At 51.6% G+C, this 17,846-nt stretch overlaps 5 protein-coding genes across 5 annotated transcripts; 1 reads left to right on the top strand and 4 right to left on the bottom strand.

Annotated features, from left to right (window-relative positions):
- Positions 1-396: 396 nt before the first annotated feature.
- On the top strand, positions 397-2,235 carry SMAC4_04275 (uncharacterized protein). The gene is made up of 4 exons (XM_003350923.2): positions 397-486; positions 566-1,419; positions 1,493-1,634; positions 1,693-2,235. The coding sequence occupies exons 2-4, from the start codon at positions 730-732 to the stop codon at positions 1,842-1,844; spliced, it is 984 nt and encodes a 327-aa protein (XP_003350971.1). The 5' UTR covers positions 397-486; positions 566-729; the 3' UTR covers positions 1,845-2,235.
- Positions 2,236-2,306: 71 nt separating this feature from the next.
- Positions 2,307-6,502, bottom strand: SMAC4_04276 (uncharacterized protein; the record flags this gene model as incomplete). The annotated part of the gene is made up of 2 exons (XM_066090084.1): positions 2,307-5,786; positions 5,845-6,502. The coding sequence occupies 2 exons, from the start codon at positions 6,500-6,502 to the stop codon at positions 2,593-2,595; spliced, it is 3,852 nt and encodes a 1,283-aa protein (XP_065945627.1). The 3' UTR covers positions 2,307-2,592.
- A 598-nt stretch (positions 6,503-7,100) lies between these two features.
- On the bottom strand, positions 7,101-9,020 carry SMAC4_04277 (uncharacterized protein). The gene is made up of 3 exons (XM_003350925.2): positions 8,465-9,020; positions 8,256-8,403; positions 7,101-8,183 (listed from the first exon to the last, which is right to left on the bottom strand). The coding sequence occupies exons 1-3, from the start codon at positions 8,558-8,560 to the stop codon at positions 7,366-7,368; spliced, it is 1,062 nt and encodes a 353-aa protein (XP_003350973.1). The 5' UTR covers positions 8,561-9,020; the 3' UTR covers positions 7,101-7,365.
- A 9-nt stretch (positions 9,021-9,029) lies between these two features.
- Positions 9,030-11,145, bottom strand: SMAC4_04278 (uncharacterized protein). Its single transcript, XM_003350926.2, has 2 exons — positions 10,734-11,145; positions 9,030-10,643 (listed from the first exon to the last, which is right to left on the bottom strand). The coding sequence occupies exons 1-2, from the start codon at positions 10,785-10,787 to the stop codon at positions 9,504-9,506; spliced, it is 1,194 nt and encodes a 397-aa protein (XP_003350974.1). The 5' UTR covers positions 10,788-11,145; the 3' UTR covers positions 9,030-9,503.
- A 2,733-nt stretch (positions 11,146-13,878) lies between these two features.
- Positions 13,879-17,185, bottom strand: SMAC4_04279 (uncharacterized protein). The gene is made up of 4 exons (XM_066090085.1): positions 16,310-17,185; positions 15,826-16,155; positions 15,290-15,736; positions 13,879-15,241 (listed from the first exon to the last, which is right to left on the bottom strand). The coding sequence occupies exons 1-4, from the start codon at positions 16,421-16,423 to the stop codon at positions 14,819-14,821; spliced, it is 1,314 nt and encodes a 437-aa protein (XP_065945626.1). The 5' UTR covers positions 16,424-17,185; the 3' UTR covers positions 13,879-14,818.
- Between the last annotated feature and the right edge of the window lie 661 nt (positions 17,186-17,846).

Genomic DNA, 17,846 nt, shown 5'->3' with positions numbered 1-17,846 from the left:
CCTCACAACTCAATTGGCATCACGGACAAAATTATACACATCTCATCATCATTCTTGATATCATGATGCTGCGACCCTTGAACCAAAAGTCTTCTGCAACCCCCTGCTGGTGGTTGATCGCCAAGGTGGATTGAAAGCCAGCAGCCATGTGGTGAGGACGGACCGTGAGTTGAGCTCAGATGCCGTTGAGAGCGAAAAGTAAGTCGAGCTGCACTTGCACAGCTCCAGTTGCCGGAAGATGCTCAGTTGGCGCTCAGCCGGCAATCACACCCCACTCTAGTCCGGATCGCTTAGTGGGCACTGGACAGACACCGCCCCCCGGACAAGGAGGGACCGACCAAGCAGTGCCGCTGACGACGACCTACAAGCTGCCGCCGGTTCATCTGAACCACTGCATCAGTAACAGCTAACTTGTTCCCAGAGACCACCGACACTACACCGAACATCACGAGTGAGCCTGGAGCTTCAGTCTGTCGTCAGCATTTCGTATGTCAGCAATTAACAAATGCTGAAGTTATAATATCCTCGTGCGGTTCCTGTCACTAATTGCATCAATTGTCTAAAGTGTCGCCTGTCCAACCCGAAGCTACCCACCAGCCGGTCCAACTTACAGGACCATTGGCATCGCGCAGTCTGATTCCCGACCAAGACGTCCCCTTCCTATCCGCAACACAGCGCGCCAGGACTATAGCCACCCGACCATAATCACACGAAGCATCATAGCCTACTATGTCGTACTTCTTTGCAACGCCGGTCGATATCGACATTGTCCTTGACGATGCCGACGAACGATCCATGGTGGATGTCAAGCTAGACAAGAACCGGCGCGAGAAGGCTCCGCTGTATATGGACGGCGAGTCTGTCAAGGGCGCCGTGACGGTGCGGCCCAAGGACGGCAAGAGGCTGGAGCACACGGGCATCAAGGTCCAGTTTATCGGCACAATAGAGATGTTCTTCGATCGCGGGAACCACTACGAGTTCCTGTCGCTAGTGCAGGAGCTTGCGGCCCCGGGCGAGCTGCAACATCCCCAGACCTTCGACTTCAACTTCAAAAACGTCGAGAAGCAATACGAGTCGTACAACGGTATCAACGTCAAGCTGCGCTACTTTGTGCGTGTCACCGTCTCGCGCCGCATGGCCGATGTCATCCGCGAGAAGGACATCTGGGTCTACAGCTACCGCATCCCGCCCGAGATGAACAGCAGCATCAAGATGGATGTTGGTATCGAGGATTGTCTGCACATCGAGTTCGAGTACAGCAAGAGCAAGTACCATCTTAAGGATGTCATCGTGGGCCGCATCTACTTCTTGCTTGTGCGGCTCAAGATCAAGCACATGGAGCTCAGCATCATTCGCCGCGAAACAACGGGTGTTGCGCCGAACCAGTACAACGAGAGCGAGACCTTGGTGCGGTTTGAGGTATGTGTTCCCCTATCTCACCCCCTAATCTTTGACCTTCCCTCGACAAAATGCTGACCAACTGGATGTGTAGATCATGGACGGCTCGCCATCAAGAGGAGAGACCATTCCCATCCGACTGTTCCTAGGCGGTTTCGACCTCACACCCACCTTCCGTGACGTCAACAAGAAGTTTTCCACAAGATACTACCTCAGCCTGGTCCTCATAGACGAAGGTAATTGTTTACCGGTATTCCCCACGCATATACCTTTACAAGTGCTAACAGCTTGCAGATGCCCGGCGGTACTTCAAACAGTCGGAGATCATCCTCTACCGACAAGCCCCCGAGATCGCGGCTGCTGCGGCAGCTGCCCCTCCCGGCCAAAACGCTCTACCAGCGCCGCCTCCCAACGATAACAGGCTTGCGGGGATATCTGCGGCTTAGGTTACCTCAATGGAACTTCCCAAATGGAACGAGCGGCCGAGCGAAACCAAGCTGAATGAAGAATCAACCTGAGTGTGGCTTATATACAATGGCCGATGATGAAATAGTAATGATATTGGGGAGGAGAATGCGGGTATGACTGGGAGGATCAACGGAACGAACAGACAAGAAGTGTCGAAATGGTAACAGCGAATGCGCGCGCGCAAGACGGTAGCGGTTCATTTGGTTGTTGTTTGGTTGGGGGGAGGAAGGGAGGCTTTAGCGGGAATCTTTGAGACTGTCTGCGAATACGGAGTCTCAAGGTCCCATTGCTTAACGTAAATATTTTGTTATCTAGCATTGCACGGCGTTGGCTTTTCGAAACAGAAGGAACCTCAATATAATCTGTTGGTGAATACGGTGGGCAAAGACTTGGTTAGTCGAACCTGTACATGCTATCCTATGCTACTCATTATGCGAATGAGACCCCTTTGCTCCTGGCTGGCGCCCTCAAGTCAACTTTAGACAAACATGTAGCTCAACATCACCATAAAAACTCAGCTCATACCACAAATAAAACCGATACTCCCAACAATGTGATTGAGACATAACAAAGGCATAGAATTCGTAACCGGCTGTTCCTTTTCCGCCCTTTTTTTCTCCATGATTTCGATAAATTCTCATATTCTAGCATTACAATGAAGCAGCCAAGCAACTAGGGGCAAGCCAAACATGCTAGATCAACTCGGTCCCTCCCATAAGGAGCCGCTCACGACATGAAAACGTCCCCATCTTCTCCGTCAAACCCATCCGTGAATCCAAACTGATTGTTCTGGATCGCCACGATCCTGTCCAGCTCCTGCTGATACTGCTTCCGGATGTCGGCCAGTGTAAGCAGCCTCCTGCGGGACTCGCCAGAAAAGGATTCGGAAGCGGACTCAAACTGCCTCAACTTCTGGGCGAGGACACGGTCCTCCTCCTGCTGAGCTTCGGACGAAGTCGAAGAAGCAGCCGCTGCCGAGGCCCTGGTGGTCCTTCCACCAGTCTTCTTCTTGGAGGGCTGTTGCTGCTGTTGCTGTTGCTGCTCGGGAATATCATCAGCGGTGTCGAGGCGTTCCATTAGGTCGTCGAGATGGTCTTCTAGGTTATCCCCACCGCTCTTTCCGTTAGGCTTCACGTCTTGGTCGTCCTCATCATCGTCGGAAAGGATGTCCTCGAGGATGTAAGCCTCTCCCTTGGTCTGGACGCAGCTCAGCGCGTTGATGAGCAACAGGTACTGTCTCGTCACCTGCGTATCTAGCGCGTCCTCCCCGCTGACACCGACCTTGTCGCCTTCGCCCATCTGCCTGAGCTTCTGCAGCCGGTCGAGCAAGACGGAGGCGGCGCCGCGGTAGTCGTTGTGGCTGACGCGCCAGGCGTACAGGATTTGGTGGTAGGGAACGCCGTTGAGCACGTCGCGGACTTGACGGCACTTTTCGACCAGGGTGTCGTCGACCATGGTTTGCAGACCGGAGAAGGGCAGGTTGACCAACTCCGTGTTCTGGCCGGCTTCGCACATCTTCTCGACGAGCCTGCGGAGGTACGACTTTTGCAGCACCTCGTCGTCAGTCATGGAAAGCAGAGTGGAGTGCGCGACGTCGAACTGAGAGATGGCCGTGGAGGCGGTAAAGAGGCGGGAAAGCATTTCGGTCTTGATATCATTGTGCTTAGTCCGCTGGCTGCTGGTATTCTCAGCATCCTGGTTGTCCTGGATGAACTGCAGAGCAAGCTTGGAGAATTCAACGACGTATGAATAGGCCTTTTGACGTTCGAAGAGGTTCACAACGTGAGCGTAGTAGTTGGGAAGTCCGCTGTAAAGCAACCTCCACTCGGTGTCGTCGAGAAGGCCAGCGCTATGCCGGTGCACATTCGTGCGCTCTGTGCTTAGGCCGACTGATGTCTTCTTGAAGCACTGAGCGGCAGTGCTGTGTTCGTTGAGGGCAAGGAACACACGACCCTGGATGTAAGTAGCAAAGGGGTCTAGCTGAGCGAATGGGTTAAGCTCCTTCGCGAGGTCAGGGCGGCCCTGCTTCAAGAGCCAGCATTGCATAATACCGTTGTCGAGCTCGGTCGAGCTGGTCGGAGCACAGATGTCAAGAACAACATCAGTGATGCTAGACAACAGAGGCTCGCCATGGCTTTCTGGTAGTCCCAGGAGGTGTCCAATCAGTCCCTCTAAGGCAGTGATGGCATATGTCTCCTGCTTACCACGGTTCGCCACGGGTGATGCTGAGCCAGACTGATCGGCCGTTGGTACGGGGATCGTAAGCTCTGTCTTGACCATCCACCGGAGATGCTCGAGCCGCTTAAGAGCATCAACCAGTTTGCGGTAGACTAGGCCTACGTCGAACCTCGCGTGTAGTGCAATCTTCTCGTCTTCGATCTCTTCCTCCATGTGAACCAGAAGGATGAGTTGGCTGAAGAGTATCCTCCAATGAAGCTCAATCGTCTCCTGCACTGTTCGAATAACCAGTTTCCGCCCGAAGGCTGTGAATGGTGCTCGCAATTCCTGCGAGTTTCCATCACCGGCCGCTGTGATCAGCTCGAACAAATCTTCGTACAACCTAGGAGTAACCATTTGGAAGTTTTGGCCCAGGGCTTCCGCCACTTGAGCCACATCCTCTTCGGTAACTTGACGCCAGAACCCTGCCTTGTCGGCAAACTGCTGCATACGATCGGCATCCGAGAGTGATGATTCTTCGAAAAGCTCAGCCCGTAGAGCCGCCCTGCTCAACTCCAACATGCTGTCCGAGAAGACGTCGACAAAGTTTAGACCAGCTGAGACCAAGGCGGCGACGTCCTGATCCTTCTGGCTGGGAGTTTCGATATTGTGATAGATTCGGTCAAGGTCGCTGCATTGCCTGACAGCAGACAAGAGATCGGCACACGCAACCCAGATCATTCCATCCACAGAATCGAGAACCAAGGATAGTGCTTCGCCCCTTTGCTTGTCCAATTCAAGTAGCAAACGCCAAAACCGTGTCCACTGGGTCTCGCTCGTACCCCTGAACTGTTCATAATCCAGCCCTCCGACGGAGCTTCGATCGAGTGTTGTGGTGGCTCCAAGGACGGAGCAGATCGACTCTGCGATGCTTTTGTTGGATCTCGAATTGCCTTCTTTGTAAGTTCCGAGGCCCTTTTCATACATCAGTAGTGCTGTCTCGAGCGTCGATTTGGAAAACCTGCCCGGGAAGAAGATAAGCTCCAACCATTTCTCGCTCGAATCAACGGGGTCACACGGCCCCGAGGTCTGCGCAGATGCTGTCGAAGATTCGATATTGACCGATTTCCAACCATCATCGAAAGGTCCGCTGACGCTGCTTGGGTGTACCTGGAGCTTCTGGACCCGGTAGGTGATGTTGTTCTTCCACAGTGTCCAAAGCTCAGGCCCCTCTGCTTGTTGCGCGACAGCGAAGTCGGCCAAGGTCCAGATATCGAGAGAGGATGGGCTAGCCGGGACCAGCTTTTGTTCGGGGAAGCAGTCGGCAACATGGATCGATCCTTGGGCGTTGGCTTTGACTTTCCAGAACTTGAATTCGCCAGACCCTATTGGCGAGTATGTAACGACCAGACATTGGCCAGGGCCGTTGTCCATAATACGGATGAGGTTGGTTTGAGAAGGGTCGATGGTCCATCGGGCAATATCCTGGGGATCGCGCTTAGCGTTCAAAATGTCGCCCGTGTACATGATCTGGCCCGTCCGCACATCCCACACGCGCATACGGTGATCCAGACAAATGGTAAACAAAAAGGCGGCGCCATCGATGCCCACATTCGTGATGGCTGTTGACGTAGCTGCTGTTAGCTCCATGTTGGTGTTGCCGTACCGCACTGTCGGATCTCGCTTGAAAGGAACCAGCTTCTGCAAGCTCTGTCCCCATCCAGCAACGTTGTAGATGGTCTCCTTCCATGGGTTGCCGTTTGCTATAGAACTTTCGTCAGCAGTTGTTTTGTCCAACAATGCGGATGCAGATGTGCTCACCACCGTTTGGTCTGCTATTTCTGTCAAATCTGATTATTCCTCCATCATGCATTGTGACAAGTATCTGCTCATGACTCACAACCACGAGCCGGTGTGGCTGTTTGAAGCCAAAGCCGGACGGCGAGTACGACTTGCACAACTCGCCGAGCCCGCCATCGGTTGCTAGCCTCTTCCTGAAGTGATCTGGGCGAATGGTGATGGTGTGGAGCTGATTGGACTGGTCCACGACATGGACGCAAAGGGCATCGAGGGCCTCTGGATCAGAGAAGCCAATGCAAGAGGTTCGTATCGGCGAGGGGAAGCGCAGGTTCAGGACCAAGGGCGCGTCGGTATCGTTGTGTTGGTGGTGGTTTGGCTTGCAGACATCGGCGGCGCGGATGCTCAGGACAGTGTCGTTCTCAAGGACCCGCCAATGGAATCCACGGGGCGAGGCATGGTGCTTTCGGTAGTATACTGATGAGGTGGTGGCTAGATTACGGACTCGGTAGGCCTTCTCGTCGTCGGCGGCGTTGATCGCGCGCGCGCTTGCTGTTGTCGACCTGCTGAAGGAGCTCTGGTTGTGCGATCCGACGCGGATCTGGACAATCGACGACGACGTGGACGGCTCGAGGTTGAGGCGCGTCTCTTTATAGAGAATCTCGAAATCCCTTGCGCTCATCTTGTTCCCATGGGTATCATTCGGTGTGGTATGGGGAGGCCGAGGGGTTGCTGTCGCGCTTTTTGAAGATGCAAACGCGGTTGTTGCTTTTGCTGTGATGCCCAGGGCAGAATTTCTGGCCGCCCGGCAAGTTCAAGTTCCCAAACACAGCGCAACGCTACAAGCGAAGTTGCAGCGGGTCGTTCAATCGCTGGCGTTGGTTGGTGGGGAGCTCTATGCTATGGAAACCTCAACCACTAGTGTGACTAGGTGGATAGGGGACAAGGTACGTCACACCAAAGGAGGTTGGAAGTGAAAGCTTTCACTCCGATCTCTTGACAACCACTACTTCCACCGCACTTGACAATGCTCAATGGATGATAACGCTCAAGCTGCACCTTCAAACAACAGATCATAAATTTCACTCTCTCTTCCTGTATTCACGAAATTATGTGGTTCGTGGCAGGGTGTCTCGCCAATATGGACGACAGCAACTTCAGCTTTACAGTCCTATGATTTTAGGAACACCACACCTGTATTGCTCGACCCCAGCATCGAGAAGCGCCTTCTGGTCTGGTCAGTGGCTGGTAGGCGAACAGACTTATGACAGCTTCAGAGTCCGCGCACCAGCTTGGAAAAAATTAAGTTCCCTTGTTGATGATAACTTAACTAAAAACTCCAAACTTCTACCAGTCCTATCAGACATGTGTAACGCCAGGCTATCCTCCCATGCAAACAATAAAAACGCGCTATGTCCATTGAAACTCCCATTACCTTTTGCACACATCCGCCCTCGTATAGCCATATCATCAGTCCCCTGTGTTCCTACATTATCGTATGAATCTCGTGTTGGTTTGATTCGGTGTCGCCATCACACTTGGGGACTATTGCCCCATCTTCTCCATATCCTTCGGGGTGGGGTCCCCAATACCGTCCTCTTGGATAGCAAACAAGCAGTCGCTCTCTGGTAAACAGGGGCTGTCGTAGATCTTTGCGATTCTCGTCTCTCCGCGACCCTTCTTTAGGCTGATACGAGTGGTACTGGCGTGCGCAATGATGTTGCCACCGATTGGTTTCTTGGGGTCTGGGTTGAACATGGCAGACGGGCCACCGTCGACCTGTGCCACGACCTGGTTCGTGATCACTACCGCGATACCAAACTCGTCGGCAAGACGCTGAAGAGTGCGCATAAACTTTGCGAGATGGGTTTGACGAGAACTGAGTTCGCCACGGCCCAAGAAGTCCGTTCTGTAGAGTGACGTCGCCGAGTCGACAATCAACAGACTGAAGCGGGTTTCACACATCATGGCTGCGGCCTGGTTGAGGAGCTGCAGCTGATGGTCCGAGTTATAAGCTCTTGCATAGGCGACGTTGTCGAGAACCTCTTCTCCTGAGAGACCGTATCGGTTGGCTACTGCGAGGAGACGGACAGGGCGGAAGGTGCCTTCGGTGTCGATGTAGAGACATTTTCCCTCGCCACCTCCCATGTCGAAAGGGAGCTGGCATGTCACCGCCAGAGTGTGGCAGATCTGCGATTTTCCTGTTCTGAACTCTCCAAAGATTTCGGTAACACTGCCGGTCTCGATACCACCAGCCAATAGTGTGTCCAAGTTCTTGGAGCCAGTCGTAATGGAAATAAGTTCGCTGCGGCGTTGGTGCATCTCAGTCGCAGTGGTAAAACCCATAGGCACAAGTTTAGACGCTTGATAGAAATGTCAGTACATCGGCAATTCCTAAAATAAAATCGCAAGTATCTCGAATCCAAACGACTTACCTTCTGCCAAGATCTTCCCTGCCTTCTGCTCCGAAATGCCCTTGATCTGCTCCAGTACCCTACGGGGGGTGTAGGCAACAGATTCAACGGTGTTGAAGCCTCCATCAACAATCAACTGAATGTCACGCTTTGTAAGTCCGGCAACACCCTAAGAAACCCAGTTAGTAATTTGCAGGCTGAAATCGCATATTTGAGAAATGTATATTTACCTCTAGAGCAGAAAGTGGTGTTGGGGCGCCTGGGTTTGGCATCCCACTATCGTCCTCCATATTGGCGGACTCATCGTACTCCTCGTTGTTCGACATCGTGATATCCGGTGCACCAGTTTCTGGGCTTCTTGGGGGGTAACGATGGCAGGGCCGGCAGCGAGCGGGAAAGTTTGGAGAAGGCCACAAAAATACAAGGCAGAAATGGCGAAACAGAAAAACCCGACGTGAACTGGAGCTAAAGATACGAGAAATGTTGACAGAGGCGAAAACCAGAAGGCAAGAGCGCGACCCGCGTCCTACAAATTGGGGAAGAGCGACACGCTAACATGTGACCTAGATGACCAATTCAGCCCAGCATGGGGGTGCTAGGCCCCGCAGCCGGTGCCTAGATTCAGTGGAGCACTGGAGAATGGGCCCCACGGTGGGGTCCATTCTCCAACGCTACCCCTGGGGGTTCGTCAATTCATGCCAATTCCGTACTCCCCGTCAATATCGTGACATCTCTCACACTCACCACTTTGACCTCTTTTCATCCTTTTAATCTCTTTGAACCAACTGTATACTGATACAGAGACAACATGTTATTGCTATTTAAACCCCCATCACAATCTTCTTCGTCGAACCTGACAGTAACGAAGCTCTTCGACGATGTTTGTAACCGTGGCCCTTCGATCATATGGACTTCGATTTCTTGACCCTACATACTCGCCTAGATCACCGGTTTCCATCCCGATTTTCGACCACAAAATAGCGACTCTTCGGTCAGATCGCATGAGAGACTGCGGAACAGGCTTTTGGTCCAAACAACGTTTCCAATGACAACAACTATCCAAAAAAAAAAAAAAAAAAAAAGAAGTACAATTCTTGCTCACCCCCGATCCCCTGACGCCTCTTCCCTTCCGTCGCCGTCATATATATGACCATCCAAAATCAACAACCGTCCATTCTCTTTCGATCAGGGAGACACCCAGCAAAAAAAACCTCATGATTACATATCCAGTGTTGTTGCAATTTGCTGGAGAGGCCAACGTGCTCTTCACTACCTCCGCCCATAACCAGGCACACTACTTCCCCGTGCATAGCCAATTTCCTCAACGCCCTCCTCCGCTTCCAGATCGTTGAAATGATACTGATTCGCTCTGCGCTCGGTGCCCGGTGTACCAAGCCTTCCAACAGGCAAGACCTCAAACCCATCATTGACCCTCCGAGCAGCAGACCTGTTGTTGGTGAAATGCAAATCTCCAGGCCCGAACGTCGGCTTGGGGGTTGGGATAATAGACTCTGCCTCATCATTCTGCTGGTGTTGTTGTGGCTGTTGCTGCTGCTGATACGTCATATGCGAAGGGGAAGTGCCAAAGGGATTACGGACGGCGGCCGTATCTCTCCTTTCGACTCCTCTTGGCTCATACAGTCTTCTTCCTCCTCCGCCGCCGCCACCGCTAGATGAGCTATAAGATCTTCCACTCCCGCTTCTCGTAAATCCCTGTTGAGCGGAACCAGAGGATGAGGCGCCTGATTCAGAACCGGTGCTTTGCTGATGGCTATCACCACCGCCACGGATCTCTCGCCGTCGTTGGGAGGAGGAGGTTGCCACGTATGTGTCATAGGCTGCTAGTCTTTGCGCCTGTGCTCCTCTATCTTGACCCTCGAGTCTTCTGAGGGTGTCCTCGCTCAAAGCATGGGGAGCTCGCGGAGCGTGGCGATGGGGATAATAGTGCCTCTGTTCTCGCGAGATGGGTTGGAGGATTGCCCCTGACGAGTTACTCTCCAATGACTCGGAATCCGTGAGTCTCTGCAGGAGTGATGTACCGTCGGGTGTGGCAGCCCTTTGTGTCGTTGTCGTGACACCTACCGCCTTCGTCTTTTCCCTCCTCTGTTGCTCCGTATCCAATTTTACCAGCGTCACCGCTGAGGTAAGCTTTGTTGTTTCGGTAGGAGTGGCCGGTCTCGAGATCCATATGCCGTCAACTTGGACGCCGCTCTGGATTGCCCGGACTCCGAAGGGGATGGAGCTGGTTAAGCGCTTGGAGGAGGTAGGCCGGAGCCCCGTGCTGCGCATGTCATCGATCCTCGCCTTCTTTTCTTCGTCCAAGATCTCCTGTTTTCGTACGATGCGGTTCGTCCACCATAGCTTGACTAGTCCGGCACAGAATACGGCCACTATTGCTACGGCAAGTGCCTTGAGATGATTGTTAGCAAACTAGCATTTTCTGAATAGGGATTTTCAGGAAAGGGGAGGGGCAAGCGTGGTGATGGTGTCTTCACTTACAAAGGTCATCTGCTGCCACAGCTCCCATGACATGAAGAAAATTCCCTTGGCCATCTTGCTGTCTCAGCTGATTTGCTGCGACGTTGTTGGAAGTTTCGGGACTGCAATCAAGTCGTGGTACTTTTAGTATCCAAGTTGAGGTCGTTGTGGTTTGATAAGGTTGACACCGCCAGCCTCCTGGTCAACCGAAAAGAGAGAAAAGAAACGTGAGCAAACGGTCTTTGCCACGTCACTTGGTTGAGTTTTAAGATTCGGCTGGCAAAAACAGATGTTTTGCGGGAGCGAAACAAACCGCACTTCGTTCGGTTTCGGGAGGTTGCAGCGTTGTCTTGAGTTCTCCAGGCCGGTTCTGGCGGTTAACCCAAGGTGTACTGGAAGTATTCTCGCTGGGTGATGGTCCGACTGGTAAGGATGAAGGTGTTTGTTGATAATTGTCAAAAATGCCCCGTCTTTGGTTCGGAACATGGCAGGTCAGGTTTTCGGCGTCTGTTGATCCCCCTTCGCCGCCTTTGTGGGTATTCCAGGGAATCAGAAGATACAGTCTCAAGACTCTTCATACGGCAAGAAACCTCGAAATGTGTTGGCGTTGCTGAAATGGCCGACTGGTAAACTTTGGGTGTCCCAGAGTAGTGTCCAATACTCCAAAAGGAACCAAGCGCTTGCCGAAAAAGAAAAAAAAAAAAGATGGGGATAAATGCCGTATTATCGTCTTATGAGTTCATACTCTTTCCCTTTCCAGGGGTTCGGAACCTGGCGGTCAAGAAAATAAACTTGAACTCTCGGGATACACAGGGAATAGAAGGCCAGCAATGGGTGTTCTCAAAGAGCTAGTCGGGGCAAATACGAAGAGCGTGTAACGGGTGACGGCGCTTCAGTCTCAACACAACTTTCCTAAAGCCCCTTGTTCGGCTCGGATGCCTGCATTAGCAAGGCTGATGTTGTCACCAACACATGGTGTGCAACATGGATCCAAGGGGTACCAAGTCTGAAAAGGCCTCGAGGATTTTGTCAACGTGGTTGATGTGTGGAAGTGGTTTCTCAAACCAACTTGAAGGCCCACGAAAGCGGTAAGATCGTAGAGGTGTTCCTTGCAGCACCCACGGGTGGCTTGGAGTTGGATTTATCGACGACTTTGGGGAGTGGTGGAGGGCAATGGACGAACACGAGGATTGAAGTCGAAAGTTAAATGAAAACAAGCAATTCCTTATCACATCCACTTCCGTTCGGGACGGGCCCAGAGACTTTTTGTACGAGCATACACCCACGGATAGGAATAGCACGACACGCCAGGTCGGGAGGAAGTGACCCTACCCTACCGACATCGCTGGTTAGGTTGAAGATTACCTAGGTATGCTCATTCCCCCAGCTATGAGATCTGCCATGGCATTTATGACGAGCGAGCAATAATAGCCAGGGCTAGATCGCAGAGCTTGATCTACCTAGACCATGACAGACCCCGTTAAGGCTTCTACAATGGACACTTGCTCACAGTCTAGGGTCGTAGGGTACGCCGTGCCTTGCAAACGGCAGTCAAAAAATATCCAGGCTAAATGACTGAGCTGACGACGCAACCGGGAATCTTTCAAGAGTGTCCAGAAAGAAAATGTTGGGAACAAGATGGTCCAGGCAGTACGTGATCTTGGGACCCCGATCGACCGAGAGGCAGGTCGATGGGCCGCTGGAACCGGGAAGGCGGGCCTTTGGGCTGGAACACTTAAAGAGCGATGGTCGGTAACAACAATAAGATTCATAGAAACAGCTTTGCACTTCAAAATACCTTCCAAGTCATGTGGTGTGGAAACTGGGTTGTGTATAGTATGGAAGTGAAAACGTGGTATCGATGGTAACACGGAAAAGCCGATGGGCTTGAATTTCCGGAGAAAAGAGCAAGCCATAGGACTGATAAAGTATATTGCATTCGGTTCAAAGATATAAACGCGGTCCGAAGTCTGATGGAACCTTGACCCAGTCTCAGCATGCTATTTTGCCTGGAATTTACCCATATTGCGGGCAGGCTCGTCTGCCCCGGATTCTCGCGTGGTACTAACCGGCAAATTCTCATGGTTAAGGAAAGCGTAGAAAAGAAAGAATGTCGAAGCACACCATTCCCACATTGGATTTTGGGGTACGGTTAGATAGAACTCCTTTGTGCAACAGTGCGCTAAGATTCTTGCGTTGAGAACATGGACAACCTTGAGATCTGATGACCACTTGAAAATGATGCTATTGTCTTTCAATGCGAGTGCTAGTGTGGCGAGAATGGGTCTGCTCAAACGAATTACTGAAGGATATAATAGAAAATGTTCTATTTGGGAAATATGATAAAATTCGAGATCCTGACGATGTTGTTGATTCGAATTAGAAGAAGATAACGAAGTGAAGCGGTCACTTCAGACGGGAGGGGCGGACAAGGCGATGCTCCAGACTCCTTCCTTGTGGACACTGAACAGCAGTCGTGCCTTCCTCGTAGCTCAATACGCACTCTAGGGAAGGAGTCATTCTACGGAAGAAGCCCGTCAAAGGCGAAAAGCTGAAACGGCCAAATTCCATTTGACAACAGCATTTTAAACAGAGCAAGCTGCAATGTTGATTCCATACTTGAAACTGAGAGAGCGCCCGCAAAGAAAAGAAAGACAAATAGCCCATCCAAAAACCAGTAGACAACATCTTGGGTGATACTGCCAAGCCAAAGCACATCTGAACAAACGGCACACCAGAAATTGATCGTGTAGCTCAACAAAAGAAAGATACCAGCCAGATCATTGCCCAGCTAGGAACATACTCAACAGGGTTCAAAAAAAAAAAAGGATAGGGGAGGACGATGAGGCGGAAAGTGGAAAAGGGTTGTTACCTGCTAGAATTGAGGAGTGAACCCATGTGCTCCCGGATTACAGGTTCCAAGGCAGTGGTATGAACCACTACACCTGCAACTCATATGGGAGCCCATGAGTTCCTCGGATGTAAGGAGCTGGATGTTTGGTATATATACCGACCTGCTGCCAGAAATGTTCGATTATTGAGTAGGGGCTCGACCTGTAATTTGAATGTAGCGTCATGGAACGCGGGATTTTTCAGGCCTTCATTAATGTTGTTGAGTTGGCAGTCAGTGGTGGTGGAATCACGCCTTTCTTTTCTTTGAACTGGACGAATACGGGACAGAAAGGGACACCACCATTCGTATCTCTTTGAGTATAAAAGGGCTGCGGCTTGAACATCATGAGAAAGCGTTGGCACATTCTTTGTCCAGGCATATAGCTTAGGAAGCTGGCCGGACTTGAAGGAAGCATCTTGTCACGTTACCAGAAGCACAGAAAGAAGTAGGAACACAATCATGTGCCATACGACTGGCATCAGCATGGACTTGAAAAGCAATACACCCATAACATAAATCAAAACCAACTGGTATTGTTTCAGTAACCTACAAGAAACAAAGCAGTCATCAAAAGCATTAGAAAGCAAGTACCCTTGACCAGATTGTACTACTGCCAATCGTCTCCTTGACTTCGAGACATAAAAGCCCCAGTATACCCCATTTAGACAAATGGCGGTATTCATGCCAAAATAGCTTGCAACCTTGTCCTGTACTACCGTGAAAAAGCAACCTCCAAAGCGACTGAATGCAATGAAATCTCATTATGAAAGCATGAAGGAAAACAAAAGGATGTCAAAAACGCGCCTGATAACCACCCCTAGGAAACCCCAAAAAAGCGCCCCCTGTTACTCCATATGATGAATGCGTGGGTGAGAGAAGCCTCGTGGTGATATATGCAAGGCTGTGCGGAACAGAACGTCCGATGGGTATCCTGGGAGAAAGTAGAGAAGGAAGTATATCGCCTGGGGAGCGTCCGGCGACGCGGCCATCATACGCTGCGCTAAGAAGTCGATGAATACTTCTGCCGAGTGATGGATGTGAAGTCAAAACCCTTACCGTTAAGAAATATCCGAATGAATTCGATCCGTTGGAGAGCTGGTGCCAACCATATGAAAGCTCCCTCTCATGACACCGAGCTTGTGCAGTCCTAGAAGTGGTATGAGATAGGAAGGCGACTATCGCACCTGGTCGCCAGCTGAGAATCTGAATGTCTTTACCTAATATCAAGTTGGAACGGCTTGAAGCGGCCCCCTATCGTAGCGCAGTTCGGACACTTCCGACGGGCTCCTTGTTCAAGCATCAAGACATCGACGCATGCCCGGCACAAGCCGCATATGCATTCGGTGCACGCATATGACTCCCGAAGTAAAGATACTTCCCGGCACGCAGCGCAGTAAATTTGCGTATTCTGCGAAGAGTAGCTTGGGGATGAATTTGATAATCCTCGGGATCCAATATGGAAGTTCTCCCCGCTTTCACCACTTTCGACCGATGGGAAGGCATCGGTAGCCTCAGGATTGTACGATGGCGGGGTGAGCGCCTGCTGCAGCGGCGATGCTTGATAACTTGTATAGTTGTGGTGCTGCTGGAGAGGAGGCAAAGATGATCGATGGATCGACACAGGTGAACGGGGAATCTGACTCGTCAGATATGGACTGAATCTTAAAGGGCCTTGTGAACTCACAGGTGTCCTATCCTCGTCTATGTCTTCCGTAGCTGAAGTGGCTGCATCGATGAGATCTTCCCAGCGCTTGCCAAAGTCGGCCGAAGGCTCGGCGGACAAAGCTTTCCTATCGCTTCCTCCAGGCCGCAGAAGTTCATGTTGGCTATCATTTTGTAAACGACGAAGCCATTCCGATGTAGCACCTTTGGATCTCTTGCCTTGGCGGCCTCGTTTGGATATCGACTGTCTTCGAGTGCGAGTGGGTCCTAATGACCGATGCAGTGGCGGAAGGGTTGATGATCGACCGGGGGGCGAGTTTGATAAGATTGAAGGTAAAATTTCTCTTGGTCTTCCCGAGTCATAACCGGAGTAAGGTGCGCTCGTCACATCGGCGTTTGTGAGGTGTATTGGGGGCAGCTCAATCGATGACCTCGGCCTTCTCTTCCCTTCGTGATCCGAATGCCAGTCCTGTGGCACAAGACATCGTTTAGCAGAGCGAAGATGACTTGGAAGGAGACAGCTTGATACAAAAGTGAAACCCAAATCATCCAACTTACATTATCTGATTCCCAGCCTTGCTCCATTTTGTGGTTGTGTAGCTGTGCAAGGGCGGTTGCAGCAGGGAGCAGTGCAGCTCCTGTATACTGCTCCTCGCCATTTCGAGGTGTCCCCGGAGCACTCGAGCCATCTCCATGATAGGCATGCGAAAGCCCCTTTGCTTGGCCTGGATGCGCTGAAGGGCCTGAAGTTGGCTGGTTTTGAGGTCGGTCGTTTGGCTGGGTCTTGATCATGAGCAAAAAGCTCTCCTCGGTCGCAGGAAGTTTGGAGATGTAGTGCTCCGGGTGCGCTCGACGAATGTGCTCCTGCATAGAGCGATATCTCTTCTCCTAGATATCATGATACCCGTCAGCTGATCCCATCTATCTATGGCATGCCAAGTGCAACGATAATGACCAAAAGGGTTGTAAGTGACGGGTGATGTTTTGATTGATAGCGGTGTAGGCGGTGTAAGCTTGGATAGGCTGAACGTGAGCAACTTACACCTATGCAGCGCTTGCGACAGCTTGAGCCATCTTGGTTGCGCAACGGACAGACAACCTCATTATTGGCGTCGGTGATCGAGAACGAAGAAGTTAGGGATGTCCTAGGTGGCATATTGAATACCGTGATACCCCACCATACGATGTCGTCGAGAGTGTTTGGGACGGCGGATGATGAGCGATAACTGCTGATAAGGCTTATACGTATGTATCGCGACGTATCGTATCGTATTGTAGTAATGCTACTCAATCGGTGTTTTGGAATCGGATTCTATGATGCGACTCTCTTTCGCAACTGTCGCCCACGGAATTGACGGTGGTATGGGTGGATTGCTCTCAGGTATTGATCATGGGAACAAGAGGCTTCAAGCTATGAGTCGTTGTAGGTGTGTAACAAGAAGATGTTCGAGGAAAGGTGGGAGACGGTGAGGTGTGGTGGTGGCGGTGGTTGTAAGAGCCTTTAACAATAAAGGAATGAAACCAAAGCAGGGCAGCGGGATCGACTCGAATGGATGGGCACGGGACGGGGGCTAACAACAACCGCCGTCCATATAACGAGAACAGAAACCCAGGTCCTGGTATGGAAAGGGTATGGAAACGATTCAATCCTGACATGCAGCGTAGATTGAAGGGATGGGGGGTGTGCGAAAAGGACCAGGAGGTAGGTATCTGGAGCTCCAAGTCTGGTCAGGTAAGGGTATGCGTGTATGAGATGGGCGAGTTTGATATGGGATGCCAGAGAGGCTCGAGAGGCAATGGGGGCAACAAGGAAGAAGCACCGAAGAGTACTTGGGTTGTTAGGTTTGACCGGAAGCAGCCCGCATCCCATTCGAACCTATCTTGGGGATACCTTTGCTTGTCCCTACCGCAAAGCTGTTGACGGTATCTCGACTAATCGAGATGGGGTCTCAGACGGAGGAAACGGGGAGACGGGGCAGTAAAAGGACAATGGATCACCTGGACGCTTTCCTATCAGAAAACGGTGGTGTACCATATGTACTGTAGCTGCGGTACTTGGCCATGTTCTCACCCAGCGCTGTACCGCTAGCTACCGACCTCACCGATACCCCAAATATGACGCCCAGTTGGCAACTCAGAAAGACGGGGCAGCCAGCGGGCGCCTCGCTCCGTTGTCATTGTCCTACTACCAAAGTATGCCGGAGCGGGATCGCCCCCGATGGCTCACCATGATACCAAGGACCCACAGAGTTTCTCGAGTTCCCAGTGGAAGAGACTCGAGGTATTGTAATGATCAAAATGCTATAACGATAAGTGTGAGATAGCCGGGATAGCCACGGGCTTGAAGGGAAAAGGAACATGGAGTGACAGCTTTGGCATGTCGTCAGGGACAACAGAGGCAAGGGGAGAGGGAACAGAAGAAAGCGTCAGCGGGCACTTGCTCGACTGGACGGGGGACAAAGGAGACCAATGACCAAGCCTAGGCTCGAGCTGGAGTGGGGCTTTCAAGGGTGCCGCCTTCGACCAGTTGGGGGACTTGAACGATCATGGCGAACCTCCTGTTTGGGACCTCCAGCCCA

This window comes from Sordaria macrospora, chromosome 1, assembly GCF_033870435.1.
Source record: "Sordaria macrospora chromosome 1, complete sequence".
Lineage (NCBI taxonomy): Eukaryota > Fungi > Ascomycota > Sordariomycetes > Sordariales > Sordariaceae > Sordaria > Sordaria macrospora.
Note: the sequence above shows the minus strand (reverse complement) of the source record. Positions and strands in the feature narration are given on the sequence as shown.